Genomic DNA, 17904 nt, shown 5'->3' with positions numbered 1-17904 from the left:
CATGTGACTTTAAATGTTATATCAATAAGCCTTAAATCAGGCCTGTACTAAGGTCATTGTATTTGACACTGATCTGGTCCTTTATTGTATGGTCCTCTCTCTCTGCATCAGACCGGCTGCTATGTGTCGATCTAACATTACATTTCAGACTGATATGTGTTTTCAAACACAGACACCTAGCTACAGTTGCTAGTCTCACTCTTATTGGACCCTCCTCTTGCAAGATTGTTTAGGACAGAAAGACAGTTTGCGCCTCCTTTACTGTATAGTAGGTTGAGTTTAATATCTGCCCAGCAACAGATATTATTAGATGATATGTGATTGTGTCCTGAGTCTACGGCTGCGTTTAGACAGGCAGCCCAATTCTGATCATTGTTTCACTAATCCCTTTTAACCAATCAGATCAGCTCTGAAAAATATGTGAAAAGATCTGATGTGATTGGTCAAAATGTATTTTTTATTTTTTTATTTCACCTTTATTTAACCAGGTAGGCTAGTTGAGAACAAGTTCTCATTTACAATTGCGACTTGGCCAAGATAAAGCAAAGCAGTTCGACACATACAACAACACAGAGTTACACATGGAGTAAACAAACATACAGTCAAAAACACAGTAGAAAAATAAGTCTATATACAGTGTGAGCAAATGAGGTGAGATAAGGGAGGTAAAGGCAAAAAAAGACCATGGTGGCGAAGTAAATACAATATAGCAAGTAAAACACTATAGAAAATAGATAGAAAATACCAATTAGTGGGAAAAAGATGAAAATTGGGCTGCCTGTCTAAACGCAGCCTATGTCTAATTTAGGCTGCTGCCTGTGTTCGATGTCTTATTCAGCCTGTTTGATTTGATTTGATATGCCTGTATTTGAAACCCAAACACACAAAAATAGAATGAAAATTGTATGTAGCTCTAAACCTCACAGGATGTTCTTCACACTCCAATATGGTGGCCAAACGGTCCACTTGGATCATGGCATTTCAATTTGAATATCTAGTTTACTGCATTTCTATGAACATGATCCAGGCCTGCAGACTGTTGTGATGGCACAGATAGCCAGCCCACCATTCAACTCACTACTGAATCTGGTATCTCACACCAAGGTGAGGGCAATGGGGAGGTGGTGGGGATAGAGGAGGGAAGGCTGATCAGGGCTGTCTGGGTATGAAGACAGCCATACCCCTGGGGGGTCCTAACAAAGCCTGCCCTCCAGCCTCCAGTCTCCATCATATTGAGAGACACTCCTTTATACAGAGGTTGCAGCTGAATGGCACACATTACCTGTACCGTGAACTGCATTCAACCAGGGTCTGGATCTGGCTAAAAGTTGTGCTCTGTATAGGAAATAAGGTGTGTGAAACCTAAATAAGTTGAAAACAACAGATAGCCTCTAGAGAACAGTGTTCCAGTGTGTTAGTTGATTGAGCCCCAAGGCTTCTAGAGAACAGTGTTCCAGTGTGTTGGTTGGTTGAGCCCCAAGGCCTCTAGAGAACAGTGTTCCAGTGTGTTGGTTGGTTGAGCCCCAAGGCCTCTAGAGAACAGTGTTCCAATGTGTTGATTGGTTGAGCCCCAGGGCTCCTAGAGAACAGTGTTCCAGTGTGTTGGTTGAGACCCAGGGCCTCTAGAGAACAGTGTTCCAGTGTGTTGGTTGAGACCCAGGGCCTCTAGAGAACAGTGTTCCAGTGTGTTGGTTGAGCACCAGGGCCTCTAGAGAACAGTGTTCCAGTGTGTTGGTTGAGCACCAGGGCCTCTAGAGAACAGTGTTCCAGTGTGTAGGTTGGTTGAGCCCCAGGGCCTCTAGAGAACAGTGTTCCATTGTGTTGGTTGGTTGAGCCCCAAGGCCTCCAGAGAACAGTGTTCCAGTGTGTTGGTTGAGCCCCAAGGCCTCTAGAGAACAGTGTTCCAGTGTGTTGGTTGAGCTCCAAGGCCTCTAGAAAATAGTGTTCCAGTGTGTTGGTTAAGCCCCAGGGCCTTTAGAGAACAGTGTTCCAGTGTGTTGGTTGAGCCCCAGGGCCTCTAGAGAACAGTGTTCCAGTGTGTTGGTTGAGCCCCAGGGCCTCTAGAGAACAGTGTTCCAGTGTGTTATTTGAGCCCCAGGGCCTCTAGAGAACAGTGTTCCAGTGTGTTGGTTGAGCCCCAAGGCCTCTAGAGAACAGTGTTCCAGTGTGTTGATTGGTTGAGCCCCAGGGCTCCTAGAGAACAGTGTTCCAGTGTGTTGGTTGAGCCCCAGGGCTCCTAGAGAACAGTGTTCCAGTGTGTTGGCTGGTTGAACCCCAAGGCCTCTAGAGAACAGTGTTCCAGTGTGTTGATTGGTTGAGCTCCAAGGCCTCTAGAGAACAGTGTTCCAGTGTGTTGTTTGAGCCCCAGGGCCTCTAGAGAACAGTGTTCCAGTGTGTTGATTGGTTGAGCTCCAAGGCCTCTAGAGAACAGTGTTCCAGTGTGTTGGTTGAGCCCCAGGGCCTCTAGAGAACAGTGTTCCAGTGTGTTGATTGGTTGAGCTCCAAGGCCTCTAGAGAACAGTGTTCCAGTGTGTTGTTTGAGCCCCAGGGCCTCTAGAGAACAGTGTTCCAGTGTGTTGATTGGTTGAGCTCCAAGGCCTCTAGAGAACAGTGTTCCAGTGTGTTGTTTGAGCCCCAGGGCCTCTAGAGAACAGTGTTCCAGTGTGTTGGTTGAGATCTAGGGCCTCTAGAGAACTATATTGGGTTCTGATCTACAGGCCCACAATACACATTCAATTATGATGTGTAGCCGAAACGTGCAGCCATTTCTAGATCTGAAATGGGCCCTTGCATGGATACATATCCCTAACAACACAATATGGTTGTTGGCTCAACAATTAAATGTATGCATTTAAGTCAGGCCTATGGACACATATATACTGTATTGTGTATGAACATAGCCTGTATTCCCATACAAAATATATAGTAGGCTACAGTGTATTGTTCCTACAGGGATACACTTGGTTGGCCCTTCTGGGTAGGCCAATTCTCTATACCAACTTAGATGTCATAATATATTTCTTTAGAAATAATAGATAGTATTTACAGTGCTTTCTTCACATTTTGTACGTTACAGCCTTATTCTAAAATGTATTCAATCGTTTTTCCCCTCATCAACCTACACACTACCTCATAATGACAAATCAAAAAACAGTTTTTTAGAAAACTTATTTCCATAAGTATTCAGACCCTTTGCTATATGAGACTCAAAATTGAGCTCAAGTGGATCCTGTTTCCATTGATCATCCTTGAGATGTTTCTACAACTTGATTGGAGTCCACCTGTGGTAAATTCAATTGATTTGACATGATTTGGAAAGGCACACACCTGTCTATATAATGTCGTACAGTTGACAGTGCACATCAGAGCAAAAACCAAGCCATGAGGTCAAAGGAATTGGTAGAGTGGCCAGACAGAAGCCACTACTCAGTAAAAGGCACATGACAGCCCGCTTGGAGTTTGCCTCTAAAGGTCTCTCAGACCATCTGATGAAACCAATATTTAGCAGCATCATGCTGTGGGGATGTTTTTCTGTTTTTCACTACATTCCTAAATACAAATATGTACTTTTTACTCATTTTTCTCTCTACATGTTCTGACACCCAAAAGTACTTGTTACATTTTGACAGGAAAATGGTCCAACTCACACACTTATCTAGAAAACATCGCTGGTCATCCCTATTGCCTCTGATCTGTTAGACTCAATAAACACAAATGCTTTGTTTGTAAATTGTGTGTGTTGGAGTGTGCCCCTGGCTATCCATCAATACAAATACATCTGGTTTGTTTAATAGAAGGAATTTGAAATGATTTATACCTTTACTTTTGATACTTACGTACATTTGAGCAATTTTAGCAAAAAGTATATTTAAAATACTTTTAAATATACCAAATACTTTTAGACTTTTACTCAAGTAGTATTTTACTGGGTGACTTTCACTTTTACTAGAGTCATTTTCTATTAAGGTATCTTTACTTTTATTCAAGTATGACAGTTTTCTGGCTTCCCCAGGGATTTGACCCACGCACCACTACTGTAAAAAACATTCAATGTTACCAGGCTACATTCTTAGTTACCTTTATTTAACTAGGCAAGTCAGTTAAGAACACATTCTTATTGACATTGACAGCCTACCCCGGGCCAATTGTGCACCGCCCTATGGGACTCCCAATCACAACCACTTGTAATACAGCCTGGAATCAAACCAGGGTCTGTAGTGACACCTTTAGCACTGAGATACAGTGCCCTAGACCACTGCGCCACTCAGCAGCCCTTTGGGAACATCCATATTGTGGGTGTTTGTTTATACGGGCAATACATTTATCTCTAATTATTAGAACAATTTTTTGACCTGCTTTTCAATACTACAGGGATATCAGGCTTGTAGTTTGTATTAATTATGATTCATGACTTGTCTGAACTATAGGTGTGAATGTGCTGATTTAACTTCTGTCTCCCTCTACTGGGCCAAACTGTCTGCAAATACCCACTATTGCCATGATCATGCCATCCACTCAAGAATCATGTATTATTTGATAATTAAATGTATTGTATTGGTAGTGTAATGTGGTATATTGTTATATTCTCAGTTTGGACTGTCCAGACTCCCTTTCAGACTACTATCTTATTCTCATTCATCGTCAGAGAAAGTCACACCCAAATCGGTCGTTTTGTATTATACCATTTTGTCTTTATTTCATAAAGAAAAGTATAAAGTGAAATGTGAAAACACCTCAATAATCCCCCACCTTCCTCTCTTAGCCTAGATGCTTGACTTGGTTTGGTGTTCAACAACAAAACTGTCTGATTAAGAAACAAACCCCTAGCCCTTAGCCTCTACCCTTGGTACTTCTGAGTGGTTTGGATGGGTATACGTTAGGAAATAAGGGCTGGGGAGTAAGGTGGTTAGAGGCTAGGGTGTAGGAGCTAGGGCGTAGGGTGGTTAGAGGCTAGGGTGTAGGAGCTAGGGCGTAGGGTGGTTAGAGGCTAGGATGTAGGAGCTAGGGCGTAGGGTGGTTAGAGGCTAGGATGTAGGAGCTAGGGCGTAAGATGGTTAGAGGCTAGGGAGTAAGTGAGTAAAGACTAGGGTGTAGGGGCTAGGGAGTAAGGGGGTTAGAGGCTAGGGTGTAGGAGCTAGGGAGTAAGTGAGTAAAGGCTAGGGTGTAGGGGCTAGGGAGTAAGGGGGTTAGAGGCTAGGGAGTAAGGGAGTAAAGGCTGGGGTGTAGGGGTTAGGGAGTAAGGGGGTTAGAGGCTAGGGAGTAAGGGGGTTAGAGGCTAGGGAGTAAGGGAGTAAAGGCTAGGGTGTAGGGGCTAGGGAGTAAAGGAGTAAAGGCTAGGGTGTAGGGGCTAGGGAGTAAGTGAGTAAAGACTAGGGTGTAGGGGCTAGGGAGTAAGGGGGTTAGAGGCTAGGGAGTAAGGGAGTAAAGGCTAGGGTGTAGGGGCTAGGGAGTAAGGGAGTAAAGGCTAGGGTGTAGGGGCTAGGGAGTAAAGGAGTAAAGACTAGGGTGTAGGGGCTAGGGAGTAAAGGAGTAAAGGCTAGTGTGTAGGGGCTAGGGAGTAAAGGAGGAGAGACTAGGGTGTAGGGGCTAGGGAGTAAAGGAGTAAAGGCTAGGGTGTAGAGGCTAGGGAGTAATTGAGTAAAGGCTAGGGTGTAGGGGCTAGGGAGTAAAGGAGTAAAGGCTAGGGTGTAGGGGCTAGGGGGTAATTGAGTAAAGGCTAGGGTGTAGGGGCTAGGGAGTAAAGGAGTAAAGGCTAGGGTGTAGGGGCTAGGGAGTAAAGGAGTAAAGTCTAGGGTGTAGGGGCTAGGGAGTAAAGGAGTAAAGGCTAGGGTGTAGGGGCTAGGGAGTAAAGGAGTAAAGGCTAGGGTGTAGGGGCTAGGGAGTAAAGGGGTGAAGTCTAGAGGGTAGAGGGTTTCTGGCCCAATACTTGTTATTTAAAACAAAACCATCCTGGTATCCATGTTACAACTCTATTATCCTAATGAAAGATAGAGCCCTGTGAAGATGGCATGCTGTGTCTCAAATGGCACCATATTCCCTATATAGTGGACCAGGTCAAAAGTATTGCACTATATAGGGAATAAGGTGCCATTTGGAATACATCCGATGTACCCTCCTCCACTACTGCATCTCCTGGGGCCCTACAGCACCCTGTTATACAACACAACGTGACTTAAAGTAGAATACTGACAGACAGACAAAACAAAGTGATTTTGTTGGTGGCATCTCTGTCTCCTCTCCTGTTTCCCTCTCCTCCTCTTCTTCACCAAGTCACATCAAGGCGTGGCATCCCCTTTCCTTTCCTGTTCAATGGCTGAAACAAAAGACAGGAAGACACATACATACTGTATACATGTGCTGGAGATGTTGGCGAGGGAGAATGTGAATTGGGCTCCGGTCGTGTGTGGTTGTGTTGCAGAGACGATACAGAGTGCGACCCGAATGGTACCCTATTCCCTAAATAGTGCACTACTTTGACCTGGGCCTATAGGGAGAGAGTGATTCTGATGATTCAGTGATTTGTAGTAGAGAAGTGTTTGTATACTGCAGAGCTAGAGGAAGGTTGACAGCAGTAGAACTGACAACACCTATAGCTGCTAAAATGACTGCACGGGAGAGAGGGGAGAGGGGGGTATGAGAGAGAGGGGGAGGAGGGGAGAGAGAGAGGGGGAAAGAGAGAGTAAGGGGGAGAGAACGAGAGAGAGGGGGGGGGGTAGGAAAGGAAGAGCACTGCAGAGGCAGAATGAACACTTCCCTTACCACACCCTTAAAACACAAACACATACAGTACACACACACCACACTGCCATGATCACTCACTCTCTTTGGTTGGCAGGGGGTTCTTCTCTTTCGTCTCAGTCTTCTTCAGTTTGGTCTTGTCGAAACAGGCGATCTCTGTCAGGTCAGGTTTGTCAGACATTGTTGCTGTGAAAGAGAGAGATGGAGCAGGGAGAGAGAGATGGAGCAGGGAGAGAGAGATGGAGCAGGGGGAGAGAGATGGAGCAGGGGGAGAGAGATGGAGCAGGGAGAGAGATGGAGCAGGGAGAGAGAGATGGAGCAGGGAGAGAGAGATGGAGCAGGGGGAGAGAGATGGAGCAGGGGGAGAGAGATGGAGCAGGGGGAGAGAGATGGAGCAGGGAGAGAGAGATGGAGCAGGGAGAGAGAGATGGAGCAGGGAGAGAGAGATGGAGCAGGGGGAGAGAGATGGAGCAGGGGGAGAGAGATGGAGCAGGGAGAGAGAGATGGAGCAGGGAGAGAGAGATGGAGCAGGGAGAGAGAGATGGAGCAGGGAGAGAGAGATGGAGCAGGGGGAGAGAGATGGAGCAGGGAGAGAGAGATGGAGCAGAGAGAGATGGAGCAGGGAGAGAGATGGAGCAGGGGGAGAGATGGAGCAGTTAGAGAGAGATGGAGCAGGAAGAGGGAGCAGGGAGAGAGATGGAGCAGGGGGAGAGAGATGGAGCAGGGAGATAGAGATGGAGCAGGCACAGGGAGCAGGGAGAGAGATGGAGAGAGAGATGGAGCAGGGAGAGAGAGATGGAGCAGGGAGAGAGAGATGGAGCAGGGAGAGAGAGATGGAGCAGGGAGAGAGAGATGGAGCAGGGAGAGAGAGATGGAGCAGGGAGAGAGAGATGGAGCAGGGAGAGAGAGATGGAGAGGGAGATGGAGCAGGGAGAGAGAGATGGAGCAGGAAGAGGGAGCAGGGAGAGAGATGGAGCAGGGAGAGAGAGATGGAGCAGGGAGAGAGATGGAGCAGGGAGAGAGAGATGGAGCAGGGAGATGGAGCAGGGAGAGAGATGGAGCAGGGAGAGAGATGGAGCAGGGAGAGAGAGATGGAGCAGGGAGATAGATGGAGCAGGGAGAGAGAGATGGAGCAGAGAGAGGGAGATGGAGCAGGGAGAGAGAGATGGAGCAGGGAGAGAGATGGAGCAGGAAGAGGGAGATGGAGCAGGAAGAGGGAGATGGAGCAGGGAGAGAGATGGAGCAGGGAGAGAGAGATGGAGCAGGGAGAGAGATGGAGCAGGGAGATAGATGGAGCAGGGAGAGAGAGATGGAGCAGAGAGAGGGAGATGGAGCAGGGAGAGAGAGATGGAGCAGAGAGAGGGAGATGGAGCAGGGAGAGAGAGATGGAGCAGGGAGAGAGAGATGGAGCAGGGAGAGAGAGATGGAGCAGGGAGAGAGAGATGGAGCAGGGAGAGAGAGATGGAGCAGGAAGAGGGAGCAGGGAGAGATGGAGCAGGGAGAGAGAGATGGAGCAGGGAGAGAGAGATGGAGCAGGGAAAGAGAGATGGAGCAGGGAAAGAGAGATGGAGCAGGGAAAGAGAGATGGAGCAGGGAGAGAGAGATGGAGCAGGAAGAGGGAGCAGGAAGAGAGAGATGGAGCAGGGAGAGAGATGAAGCAGTGAGAGAGATGGAGCAGGGAGAGAGAGATGGAGCAGGAAGAGAGAGATGGAGCAGGAAGAGAGAGGTGGAGCAGGGAGAGAGAGAGATGGAGCAGGGAGAGAGATGGAGCAGGAAGAGAAATGGAGCAGGGAGAGAGATGGAAAGAGAAAGCGAGGAAATGAGGGAGGGAGAGAAAAGGAGAGAGAGAGGAAGAGAGGGGGAGAGAGAGACAGAGAGAAATCCTTGTTTCAATTATTTGACCTTGGCTGACAAACGAGCTACACACAAGGCAGAATCTTGAGTAGGGAGCGTTGGTAAAATCATTTCTGTTCATGAGTATGCCATCGTGTTTATGACTAATATGTGAATTTTGCCAATCTAGTTCCTAGTAGATATAGGGACCATGAGATGTGCTACACACATCATGCCAGCTTTCCACATGCCTACACACACGCTATCTAGCATGACACCATCTGTGTGAGGCTGGTCTCTTTGTTCTCTCCCTCTGCAGTTCTCTCTCTCTCTCTCTCTCTCTCTCTCTCTCTCTCTCTCTCTCTCTCTCTCTCTCTCTCTCTCTCTCTCTCTCTCTCTCTCTCTCTCTCTCTCTCTCTCTCTCTCTCTCTCTCTCTCTCTCTCTCTCTCTCTCTCTCTCTCTCTCTCTCTCTCTCTCTCTCTCTCTCTCTCTCTCTCTCTCTCTCTCTCTCAGATCTCTGCATCCTTGCCGTCCTTTCGCCTCCTGATCTCAACGCTGTTCCACAATGTTAAAATTTCATAGCCCAGTCCTACCTCAGCCTCAGCCCCATCCCTACCTCAGCCCCAGCCCTACCTCAGCCACCGCCCTACGTCAGCCCCAGTCCAGCCCTACCTCAGCTCCAGCCCTACCTCAGCCCAGCCCCAGCCCTACGTCAGCCCCAGCCCCTGCCCCAGCCCTACGTCAGCCCCAGTCCAGCCCCAGCCCTACGTCAGCCCCAGCCCTACCTCAGCCCAAGCCCTACCCCAGCCCTACGTCAGCCCCAGTTCAGCCCTACCTCAGCCCCAGCCCTACGTCAGCCCCAGCCCTGCCCCAGCCCCAAATCAGCCCCAGTCCAGCCCCAGCCCTACGTCAGCCCCAGCCCTAAGTCAGCCCTACGTCAGCCCCAGTCCAGCCCTACCTCAGCCCAAGCCCTACCCCAGCCCTACGTCAGCCCCAGTCCAGCCCTACCTCAGCCCCAGCCCTACCTCAGCCGAAGCCCCAGCCCTAGCCCTACGTTAGCCCTACCGAAGCCCCAGCCTTACCCCAGGCCCAGCCCTACATCAGCTCTACCTCAGCCCCAGCCCTACCCCAGGCCCAGCCCTACCTCAGCCCCAGGCCCAGCCCTACCTCAGCCCAAGACCTACATCAGCCCCAGCTCTACACCAGCCCTACACCAGCTCTACACCAGCCCCACACCAGCTCTACACCAGCCCCACACCAGCCCTATCCCAGCCCTACCTCAGCCCTACCTCATCTATCTATTCCTCCATCTTTCAATTAATTTGTTCTTTCCATCCTTCCATCAGATCAGTACACTCCAGTCTTCAGTGTACAGCCACACCCCAGATCCTTTGTTTCAGTACACAGAAACAAAGCTAAATAAATAAAGATGGTGAGAGATAGAGAGGAACGAGAGAGAGGAGAGAGACTGAGGCTTACCTTTGTTACACACAGTAGTGTGCTCTAATCCGCCGGGGCAGGGATGGAACGAGATGGAGGTAGACAAGGCTGCGAGTGTCTTCGGGTGTCTGCACATCTAGGTCTGCACAAGGGTGTGGGTTTAAGACAGAATAAGGGAGGAGGAAGGACGGAAGAGGGAAGGAGGGAGAAACTAAGAGAGGGAGGGGTAGAGAGGAGGCACTAAAAGATTGGTAGGGAGCAAAAAGAGAGAGCGGGAGGGAGAGATGATAAGTCTGCCGTCTCCTTTCTCTTTCTTCATTTAGTTAATATTCATGTTCTCCAGGGAAGACATTGGTGGAAGAGCCAACCAATGGCAAGCTGCCGTGCTGTGCTATTCATTAAGATAATGCATCATACACTATTTAATCAACGCACTGAGGTGATTTTGGGGAATTGGCATTCTGAGGACAGGGACAGATGACGTAACACTTGAATGTCTAAAAATACAATTTATTTATTTTTCATAACAATATAGTAAAATAATTATATTGGTTTTTATGATACATATTTTCATTTTCTAAATACTGTAATTTGTCTGTACAGTATATAGTTCTGATCTTTTTCCATCTTTTTAATGTTTTTGTTCCAAATGGCATCTTAGTCCCTTTATACCAGAGCCAATGGTGTTTTGGTAAAAAGTAGTGCACAATATAGGGAATAGTACATACAGTGGCTTGCGAAAGTTTTCACCCCCCTTGGCATTTTTCCAATTTCATTGCCTTACAACCTGAAATAAAAAACAACGTGGGGGGATTTGTATCATTTGATTTACACAACATGTCTACCACTTTGAAGATGCTAAATATTTGATGGTGACACAAACAAGAAATAAGAAAGAAAAAAGAAGAGAACTTGAGTGCAAAACTATTCACCCCCCAAAGTCAATACTTTGTAGAGCCACCTTCTGCAGCAATTACAGCTGCAAGTCTCTTGGGGTATGTATCTATAAGCTTGGCACAGCTAGCCACTGGGATTTTTGCCCATTCTTCAAGGCTAAACTTCTCCAGCTCCTTTAAAATGGATGGGTTCCGCTGGTGTACAGCAATCTGTAAGTCATACCACAGACTCTCAATTAGATTGAGGTCTGGGCTTTGACTAGGCCATTCCAAGACATTCAAATGTTTCCCCTTGAACCACTCACGCGTTGCTTTAGAGGTATGCTTAGGGTCATTGTCCTGCTGGAAGGTGAACCGAAGGTCCTAGTTTCAAATCTCTGGAAGACTGAAACAGGTTTCCCTCAAGAATTTCCCTGTATTTAGCGCCATCCATCAATTCTGACCAGTTTCCCAGTCCCTGCCGGTGAAAACATCCCCACAGCATGATGCTGCCAACACCATGCGTCACTGTGGGGATGGTGTTCTCGGGATGATGAGAGGTGTTGGGTTTGCACCAGACATAGTGTTTTCCTTGATGGCCAAAAAGCTCAATTTTAGTCTCATCTGACCAGAGTTCCTTCTTCCATATGTTTGGGGAGTCTCCCACGTTCCTTTTGGCGAACACCAAACGTGTTTTCTTATTTCATATATACTGTCTAGTGAGTATCTATATGGTGTGTATATACTGTCTAGTGAGTGTGTATATGGTGTGTATATACTGTCTAGTGAGTGTCTATATGGTGTGTATGTACTGTCTAGTCAGTGTGTATATGGAGTGTATATACTGTGTCATGACATTGGCCTGGGGGGTAGGTTCATGACAGTCATAAATACCTCTTCCCCCATTTTTCCTCTCTCTACACTACTGATGTTACATTTGAAAAACCCTTGGTTAACATAGAGATTCTGGGACCATCAGAAGGTGGGGCTAAATGAACTATATTCTGGTAATCCGACCAATTGAACATATGCGGTGGTACTTAATGAATATGATGTCAGTTCGGTTGTCATCTGAGACATTCTCATCAATGATAGGATGACATAAACTCTACAGTGGAAAGTCTACACATCAGAGTTATCAGATTCACATGGAATTGTTGTTCAATTTAAATGTTTGAATATGAAATTATTCGTGATGGGATGAAATGTGATTTCAGCTTCTAGACATATATATAGTGTGTATATACACACCATATACACACTCACTAGACAGTATATACACACTCACTAGACAGTATATACACAGTCACTAGACAGTATATACACACTATATACACACTCACTAGACAGTATATACACACCATATACACACTCACTAGACAGTATATACACACCATATACACACTCACTAGAAAGTATATACACACCATATACACACTCACTAGACAGTATATACACACTCGCTAGACGGTATATACACAGTCACTAGACAGTATATACACACCATATACACACTCACTAGACAGTATATACACACTCACTAGACAGTATATACACACCATATACACACTCACTAGACAGTATATACACACTCACTAGACAGAATATACACACTCACTAGACAGTATCTACACACCATATTCACACTCACTAGACAGTTGTGTCTTTAGCTATGCCGGATTAAGCGATATCAGTTTGTCTCTGTGAATGGTTTGTCCTCTGACAAATCAACTGTAAATTTCGGTGTTCCTCAAGGTTCCGTTTTAGGACCACTATTGTTTTCACTATATATTTTACCTCTTGGGGATGTTATTCGAAAACATAATGTAAACTTTCACTGCTATGCGGATGACACACAGCTGTACATTTCAATGAAACATGGTGAAGCCCCAAAATTGCCCTCGCTAGAAGCATGTGTTTCAGACATAAGGAAGTGGATGGCTGCAAACGTTCTACTTTTAAACTCGGACAAAACAGAGATGCTTGTTCTAGGTCCCAAGAAACAAAGAGATCTTCTGTTGAATCTGACAATTAATCTTAATGGTTGTACAGTCGTCTCAAATAAAACTGTGAAGGACCTCGGCGTTACTCTGGACCCTGATCTCTCTTTTGAAGAACATATCAAGACCATTTCAAGGACAGCTTTTTCCATCTACGTAACATTGCAAAAATCAGAAACTTTCAGTCCAAAAATTATGCAGAAAAATTCATCCATGCTTTTGTCACTTCTAGGTTAGACTACTGCAATGCTCTACTTTCCGGCTACCCGGATAAAGCACTAAATAAACTTCAGTTAGTGCTAAATACGGCTGCTAGAATCCTGACTAGAACCCCAAAATTTGATCATATTATTCCAGTGCTAGCCTCCCTACACTGGCTTCCTGTCAAAGCAAGGGCTGATTTCAAGGTTTTACTGCTAACCTACAAAGCATTACATGGGCTTGCTCCTACCTATCTCTCTGATTTGGTCCTGCCGTACATACCTACACGTACGCTACGGTCACAAGACGCAGGCCTCCTAATTGTCCCTAGAATTTCTAAGCAAACAGCTGGAGGCAGGGCTTTCTCCTATAGAGCTCCATTTTTATGGAACGGTCTGCCTACCCATGTCAGAGACGCAAACTCGGTCTCAACCTTTAAGTCTTTACTGAAGACTTATCTCTTCAGTGGGTCATATGATTGAGTGTAGTCTGGCCCAGGAGTGGGAAGGTGAACGGAAAGGCTCTGGAGCAACGAACCACCCTTGCTGTCTCTGCCTGGCCGGTTCCCCTCTTTCCACTGGGATTCTCTGCCTCTAACCCTATTACAGGGGCTGAGTCACTGGCTTACTGGTGCTCTCTCATACCGTCCCTGGGAGGGGTGCGTCACCTGAGTGGGTTGAGTCACTGATGTGATCATCCTGTCTGGGTTGGCGCCCCCCCTTGGGTTGTGCCGTGGCGGAGATCTTTGTGGGCTATACTCAGCCTTGTCTCAGGATGGTAAGTTGGTGGTTGAAGATATCCCTCTAGTGGTGTGGGGGCTGTGCTTTGGCAAAGTGGGTGGGGTTATATCCTTCCTGTTTGGCCCTGCCCGGGGGTGTCCTCGGATGGGGCCACAGTGTCTCCTAACCCCTCCTGTCTCAGCCTCCAGTACTTATGCTGCAGTAGTTTATGTGTCGGGGGCTAGGGTCAGTTTGTTATATCTGGAGTACTTCTCCTGTCCTATTCGGTGTCCTGTGTGAATTTAAGTGTGCTCTCTCTAATTCTCTCTTTCTCTCTTTCTTTCTCTCTCTCGGAGGACCTGAGCCCTAGGACCATGCCTCAGGACTACCTGGCATGATGACTCCTTGCTGTCCCCAGTCCACCTGGCCGTGCTGCTACTCCAGTTTCAACTGTTCTGCCTTATTATTATTGGACCATGCTGGTCATTTATGAACATTTGAACATCTTGGCCATGTTCTGTTATAATCTCCACCCGGCACAGCCAGAAGAGGACTGGCCACCCCACATAGCCTGGTTCCTCTCTAGGTTTCTTCCTAGGTTTTGACCTTTCTAGGGAGTTTATCCTAGCCACCGTGCTTCTACACCTGCATTGCTTGCTGTTTGGGGTTTTAGGCTGGGTTTCTGTACAGCACTTTGAGATATCAGCTGATGTACGAAGGGCTATATAAATACATTTGATTTGATTTGATATGACATGCTATTCTATAAAATAATTTATCCGTAATTAATGTTACCTGATTGAGCTAATCATGTAAATGTAATTAGCTAGAGAGTCGGGGCACCACGAAATAATATTTATAGAGCTGTTATCTTCCGAATACACTCTTAAAGACCTAGTAATACTTTACATCAATAGCAGTCGTCACCTTAATTCAGTGTCATCTGAAAGTTGTAAATTCTTGGTAAGCTTCACGAGCCCTGGCCAGCAAGTTGAATCAGCAATACAAAATTGGGTTTAATTATTTATTTACGAAATACCTAACTAATCACACAGAATTACACATACACATAATTAATCATGACTTGATTACAAATTACGTCATAAAGGAAAACACCCCTAGCGGGCGGGACAGATATGACAGCTTGTTACACAAAAGAAAAGGGGCTGGGTTTGAGTGAAAGAGCAGGAAGACTGAGGAACAAAGGGCAAAGTTGTGCTATCGTAAATACAGTATTTTATGCATTCTAAATTACCGCCCATTTGGAAAAGGAAAATGCAACAAATATTTACTCTGATCTGCGCTTCGGTAGGTTGGTGGTAGATGGAAGGCCGTGTTGCCCAACCGAGTCCTTTGTCTTTTGAAGAATGTCTCTGCTGGTAAATTGTATACGTGTAGTAACGTCGTTGTGTGGTAGACGGGATACTCTGTCTGTTCCTTCCTAACCTGCGTTTGCAGCTGCTGTTGCTAACTCAATGGCTAGGAGGTATCACTTCTGTAGTGAATAAGAGTTCAAAGTTCATACCATTCGCAACCAAAGCTCACGCCGATGTTGGCTTCGTTCTGTAGTTATTATCTGAACCATTCTGACATCGGACTGTCGTCCTCACATCCTCGGAACAGGAGGTTATAGTCGTCAAGGCTTTATATAGGAAGGGAGAGGAGGGTGTGTTTGAAAAGTTTTATAGCCCATGTCCCTTCACAGGGCCGGGCCACTGATTGAGCAGGGCCCTAACCTTATGAAAACCAAATCTCACATTTTAGAAGCTAAAATCACATTTCATCCCATCCCAATAATTTCATATTCAAACATTTAAATTGAACATTAATTTCATGTGAATCCGATAACTCTGATGTGTAGACTTTCCACTGCAGAGTTTGTCATCTTATCATTGATGAGAATGTCTCAGATGACGACCGAACTGACATCATATTCATTAAGTACCACCGCATATGTTCAATTGGTCGGATTACCAGAATATAGTTAATTTCCCCCCACCGTCTGATGTTCCCAGAATCTCTATGTTAACCAAGGGGTTTGCAAATGTAACATCAGTAGGGTAGAGAGAGGAAAAAGGGGTAAAGAGGAGTTTATGACTGTCATGAACCTACCCCCCAGGCCAATGTCATGATAATACTGCCTAGTGAGTGTGTATATGGTGTGTATATACTGTCTAGTGAGTGTGTATATGGTGTGTATATACTGACTAGTGAGTGTCTATATGGTGTGTATATTTTTTCTAGTGAGTGTGCATATGGTGTGCATATACTGTCTAGTGAGTGTCTATATGGTGTGTATATACTGTCTAGTGAGTTGTGTATATGGTGTGTATATACTGTCTAGTGAGTGTGTATACTGTCTAGTGAGTGTCTATATGGTGTGTATATACTGTCTAGTGAGTGTGTATATACTGTCTAGTGAGTGTCTATATGGTGTGTATATACTGTCTAGTGACTGTGTATATGGTGTGTATATACTGTCTAGTGAGTGTCTCTATGGTGTGTATATACTGTCTAGTGAGTGTCTTTATGGTGTGTATATACTGTCTAGTGAGTGTGTATATGGTGTGTATATACTGTCTAGTGAGTGTCTATATGGTGTGTATATACTGTCTAGTGAGTTGTGTATATGGTGTGTATATACTGTCTAGTGAGTGTGTATACTGTCTAGTGAGTGTCTATATGGTGTGTATATACTGTCTAGTGAGTGTCTTTATGGTGTGTATATACTGTCTAGTGAGTGTGTATATGGTGTATATATACTGTCTAGTGAGTGTCTATATGGTGTGTATATACTGTCTAGTGAGTGTGTATATGGTGTGTATATACTGTCTAGTGAGTGTCTATATGGTGTGTATATACTGTCTAGTGAGTGTGTATACTGTCTAGTGAGTGTCTATGTGGTGTCTATATACTGTCTAGTGAGTGTGTATATACTGTCTAGTGAGTGTGTATACTGTCTAGTGAGTGTCTATATGGTGTGTATATACTGTCTAGTGAGTGTGTATATGGTATGTATATACTGTCTAGTGAATGTGTATATGGTGTGTATATACTGTCTAGTGAGTGTCTATATGGTGTGTATATACTGTCTAGTGAGTGTGTATATGGTGTGTATATATACTGTCTAGTGAGTGTCTATATGGTGTGTATATACTGTCTAGTGAGTGTGTATATGGTGTGTATATACTGTCTAGTGAGTGTCTATATGATGTGAATATACTGTCTAGTGAATGTCTATATGGTGTGTATATACTGTCTAGTGACTGTGTACATGGTGTCTATATACTGTCTAGTGAGTGTGTATATGGTATGTATATACTGTCTAGCGAGTGTCTATATGGTGTGTATATGGTGTCTATATACTGTCTAATGAGTGTGCGTAGGATCAGTGCAAGATAGTCAGTGCAGATAGTCCAGGTACCATTAATTTACTATTTAGCAGTCTGGCTATTTAGCAGTCATATGGCTTGAGGGTAGAAGCTGTCTCGGAGCCTGTTGGTCTGAGAGCCGATGCTGGACGGCAGCAAAGTGAACAGTCTATGGCTGGGTGGCTAGAGTCTTTGCCACTTTTTCGTGCCTTCCTCTGACTGTGTGATCTAGAGATCCTGGTTGGCAGGGAGCTAGACCCTGATACAGAGTTCCTGGTTGGCAGGGAGCTAGACCCTGATATAGAGTTCCTGGTTGGCAGGGAGCTAGAGTCTGATATAGAGTTCCTGGTTGACAGGGAGCTAGGCCCTGATATAGAGTTCCTGGTTGGCAGGGAGCTAGACCCTGATATAGAGTTCCTGGTTGGCAGGGAGCTAGAGCCTGATATAGAGTTCCTGGTTGGCAGGGAGTTAGAGCCTGATATAGAGTTCCTGGTTGGCAGGGAGCTAGACCTGATATAGAGTTCCTGGTTGGCAGGGAGCTAGGCCCTGATATAGAGTTCCTGGTTGGCAGGGATCTAGACCCTGATATAGAGTTCCTGGTTGGCAGGGAGCTAGGCCCTGATATAGAGTTCCTGGTTGGCAGGGAGCTAGGCCCTGATATAGAGTTCCTGGTTGGCAGGGATCTAGACCCTGATATAGAGTTCCTGGTTGGCAGGGAGCTAGGCC

At 45.8% G+C, this 17904-nt stretch overlaps 1 protein-coding gene across 1 annotated transcript; it reads right to left on the bottom strand.

Annotated features, from left to right (window-relative positions):
- Positions 1-4663: 4663 nt before the first annotated feature.
- On the bottom strand, positions 4664-10328 carry LOC109878950 (thymosin beta-like). The gene is made up of 3 exons (XM_020471148.2): positions 10052-10328; positions 6820-6924; positions 4664-6313 (listed from the first exon to the last, which is right to left on the bottom strand). The coding sequence occupies exons 1-3, from the start codon at positions 10146-10148 to the stop codon at positions 6276-6278; spliced, it is 240 nt and encodes a 79-aa protein (XP_020326737.1). The 5' UTR covers positions 10149-10328; the 3' UTR covers positions 4664-6275.
- Positions 10329-17904: the final 7576 nt, after the last annotated feature.

This window comes from Oncorhynchus kisutch, linkage group LG15, assembly GCF_002021735.2.
Source record: "Oncorhynchus kisutch isolate 150728-3 linkage group LG15, Okis_V2, whole genome shotgun sequence".
Classification (NCBI taxonomy): Eukaryota; Metazoa; Chordata; class Actinopteri; order Salmoniformes; family Salmonidae; genus Oncorhynchus; species Oncorhynchus kisutch.
This window is presented reverse-complemented; position numbering and strand designations above follow the sequence as displayed.

What these genes read in the sequence shown, in the direction of transcription:
- LOC109878950 (XM_020471148.2), bottom strand. Translation starts at nt 10,148, where the DNA reads ATGTGCAGACACCCGAAGACACTCGCAGCCTTGTCTACCTCCATCTCG. An exon ending in CACTACTGTGTGTAACAAAG is followed by an intron (nt 6,925 to 10,051) that starts GTAAGCCTCAGT and finishes TCTCTTTCACAG; the next exon opens with CAACAATGTCTGACAAACCT. An exon ending in CCCCCTGCCAACCAAAGAGA is followed by an intron (nt 6,314 to 6,819) that starts GTGAGTGATCAT and finishes CTTTTGTTTCAG; the next exon opens with CCATTGAACAGGAAAGGAAA.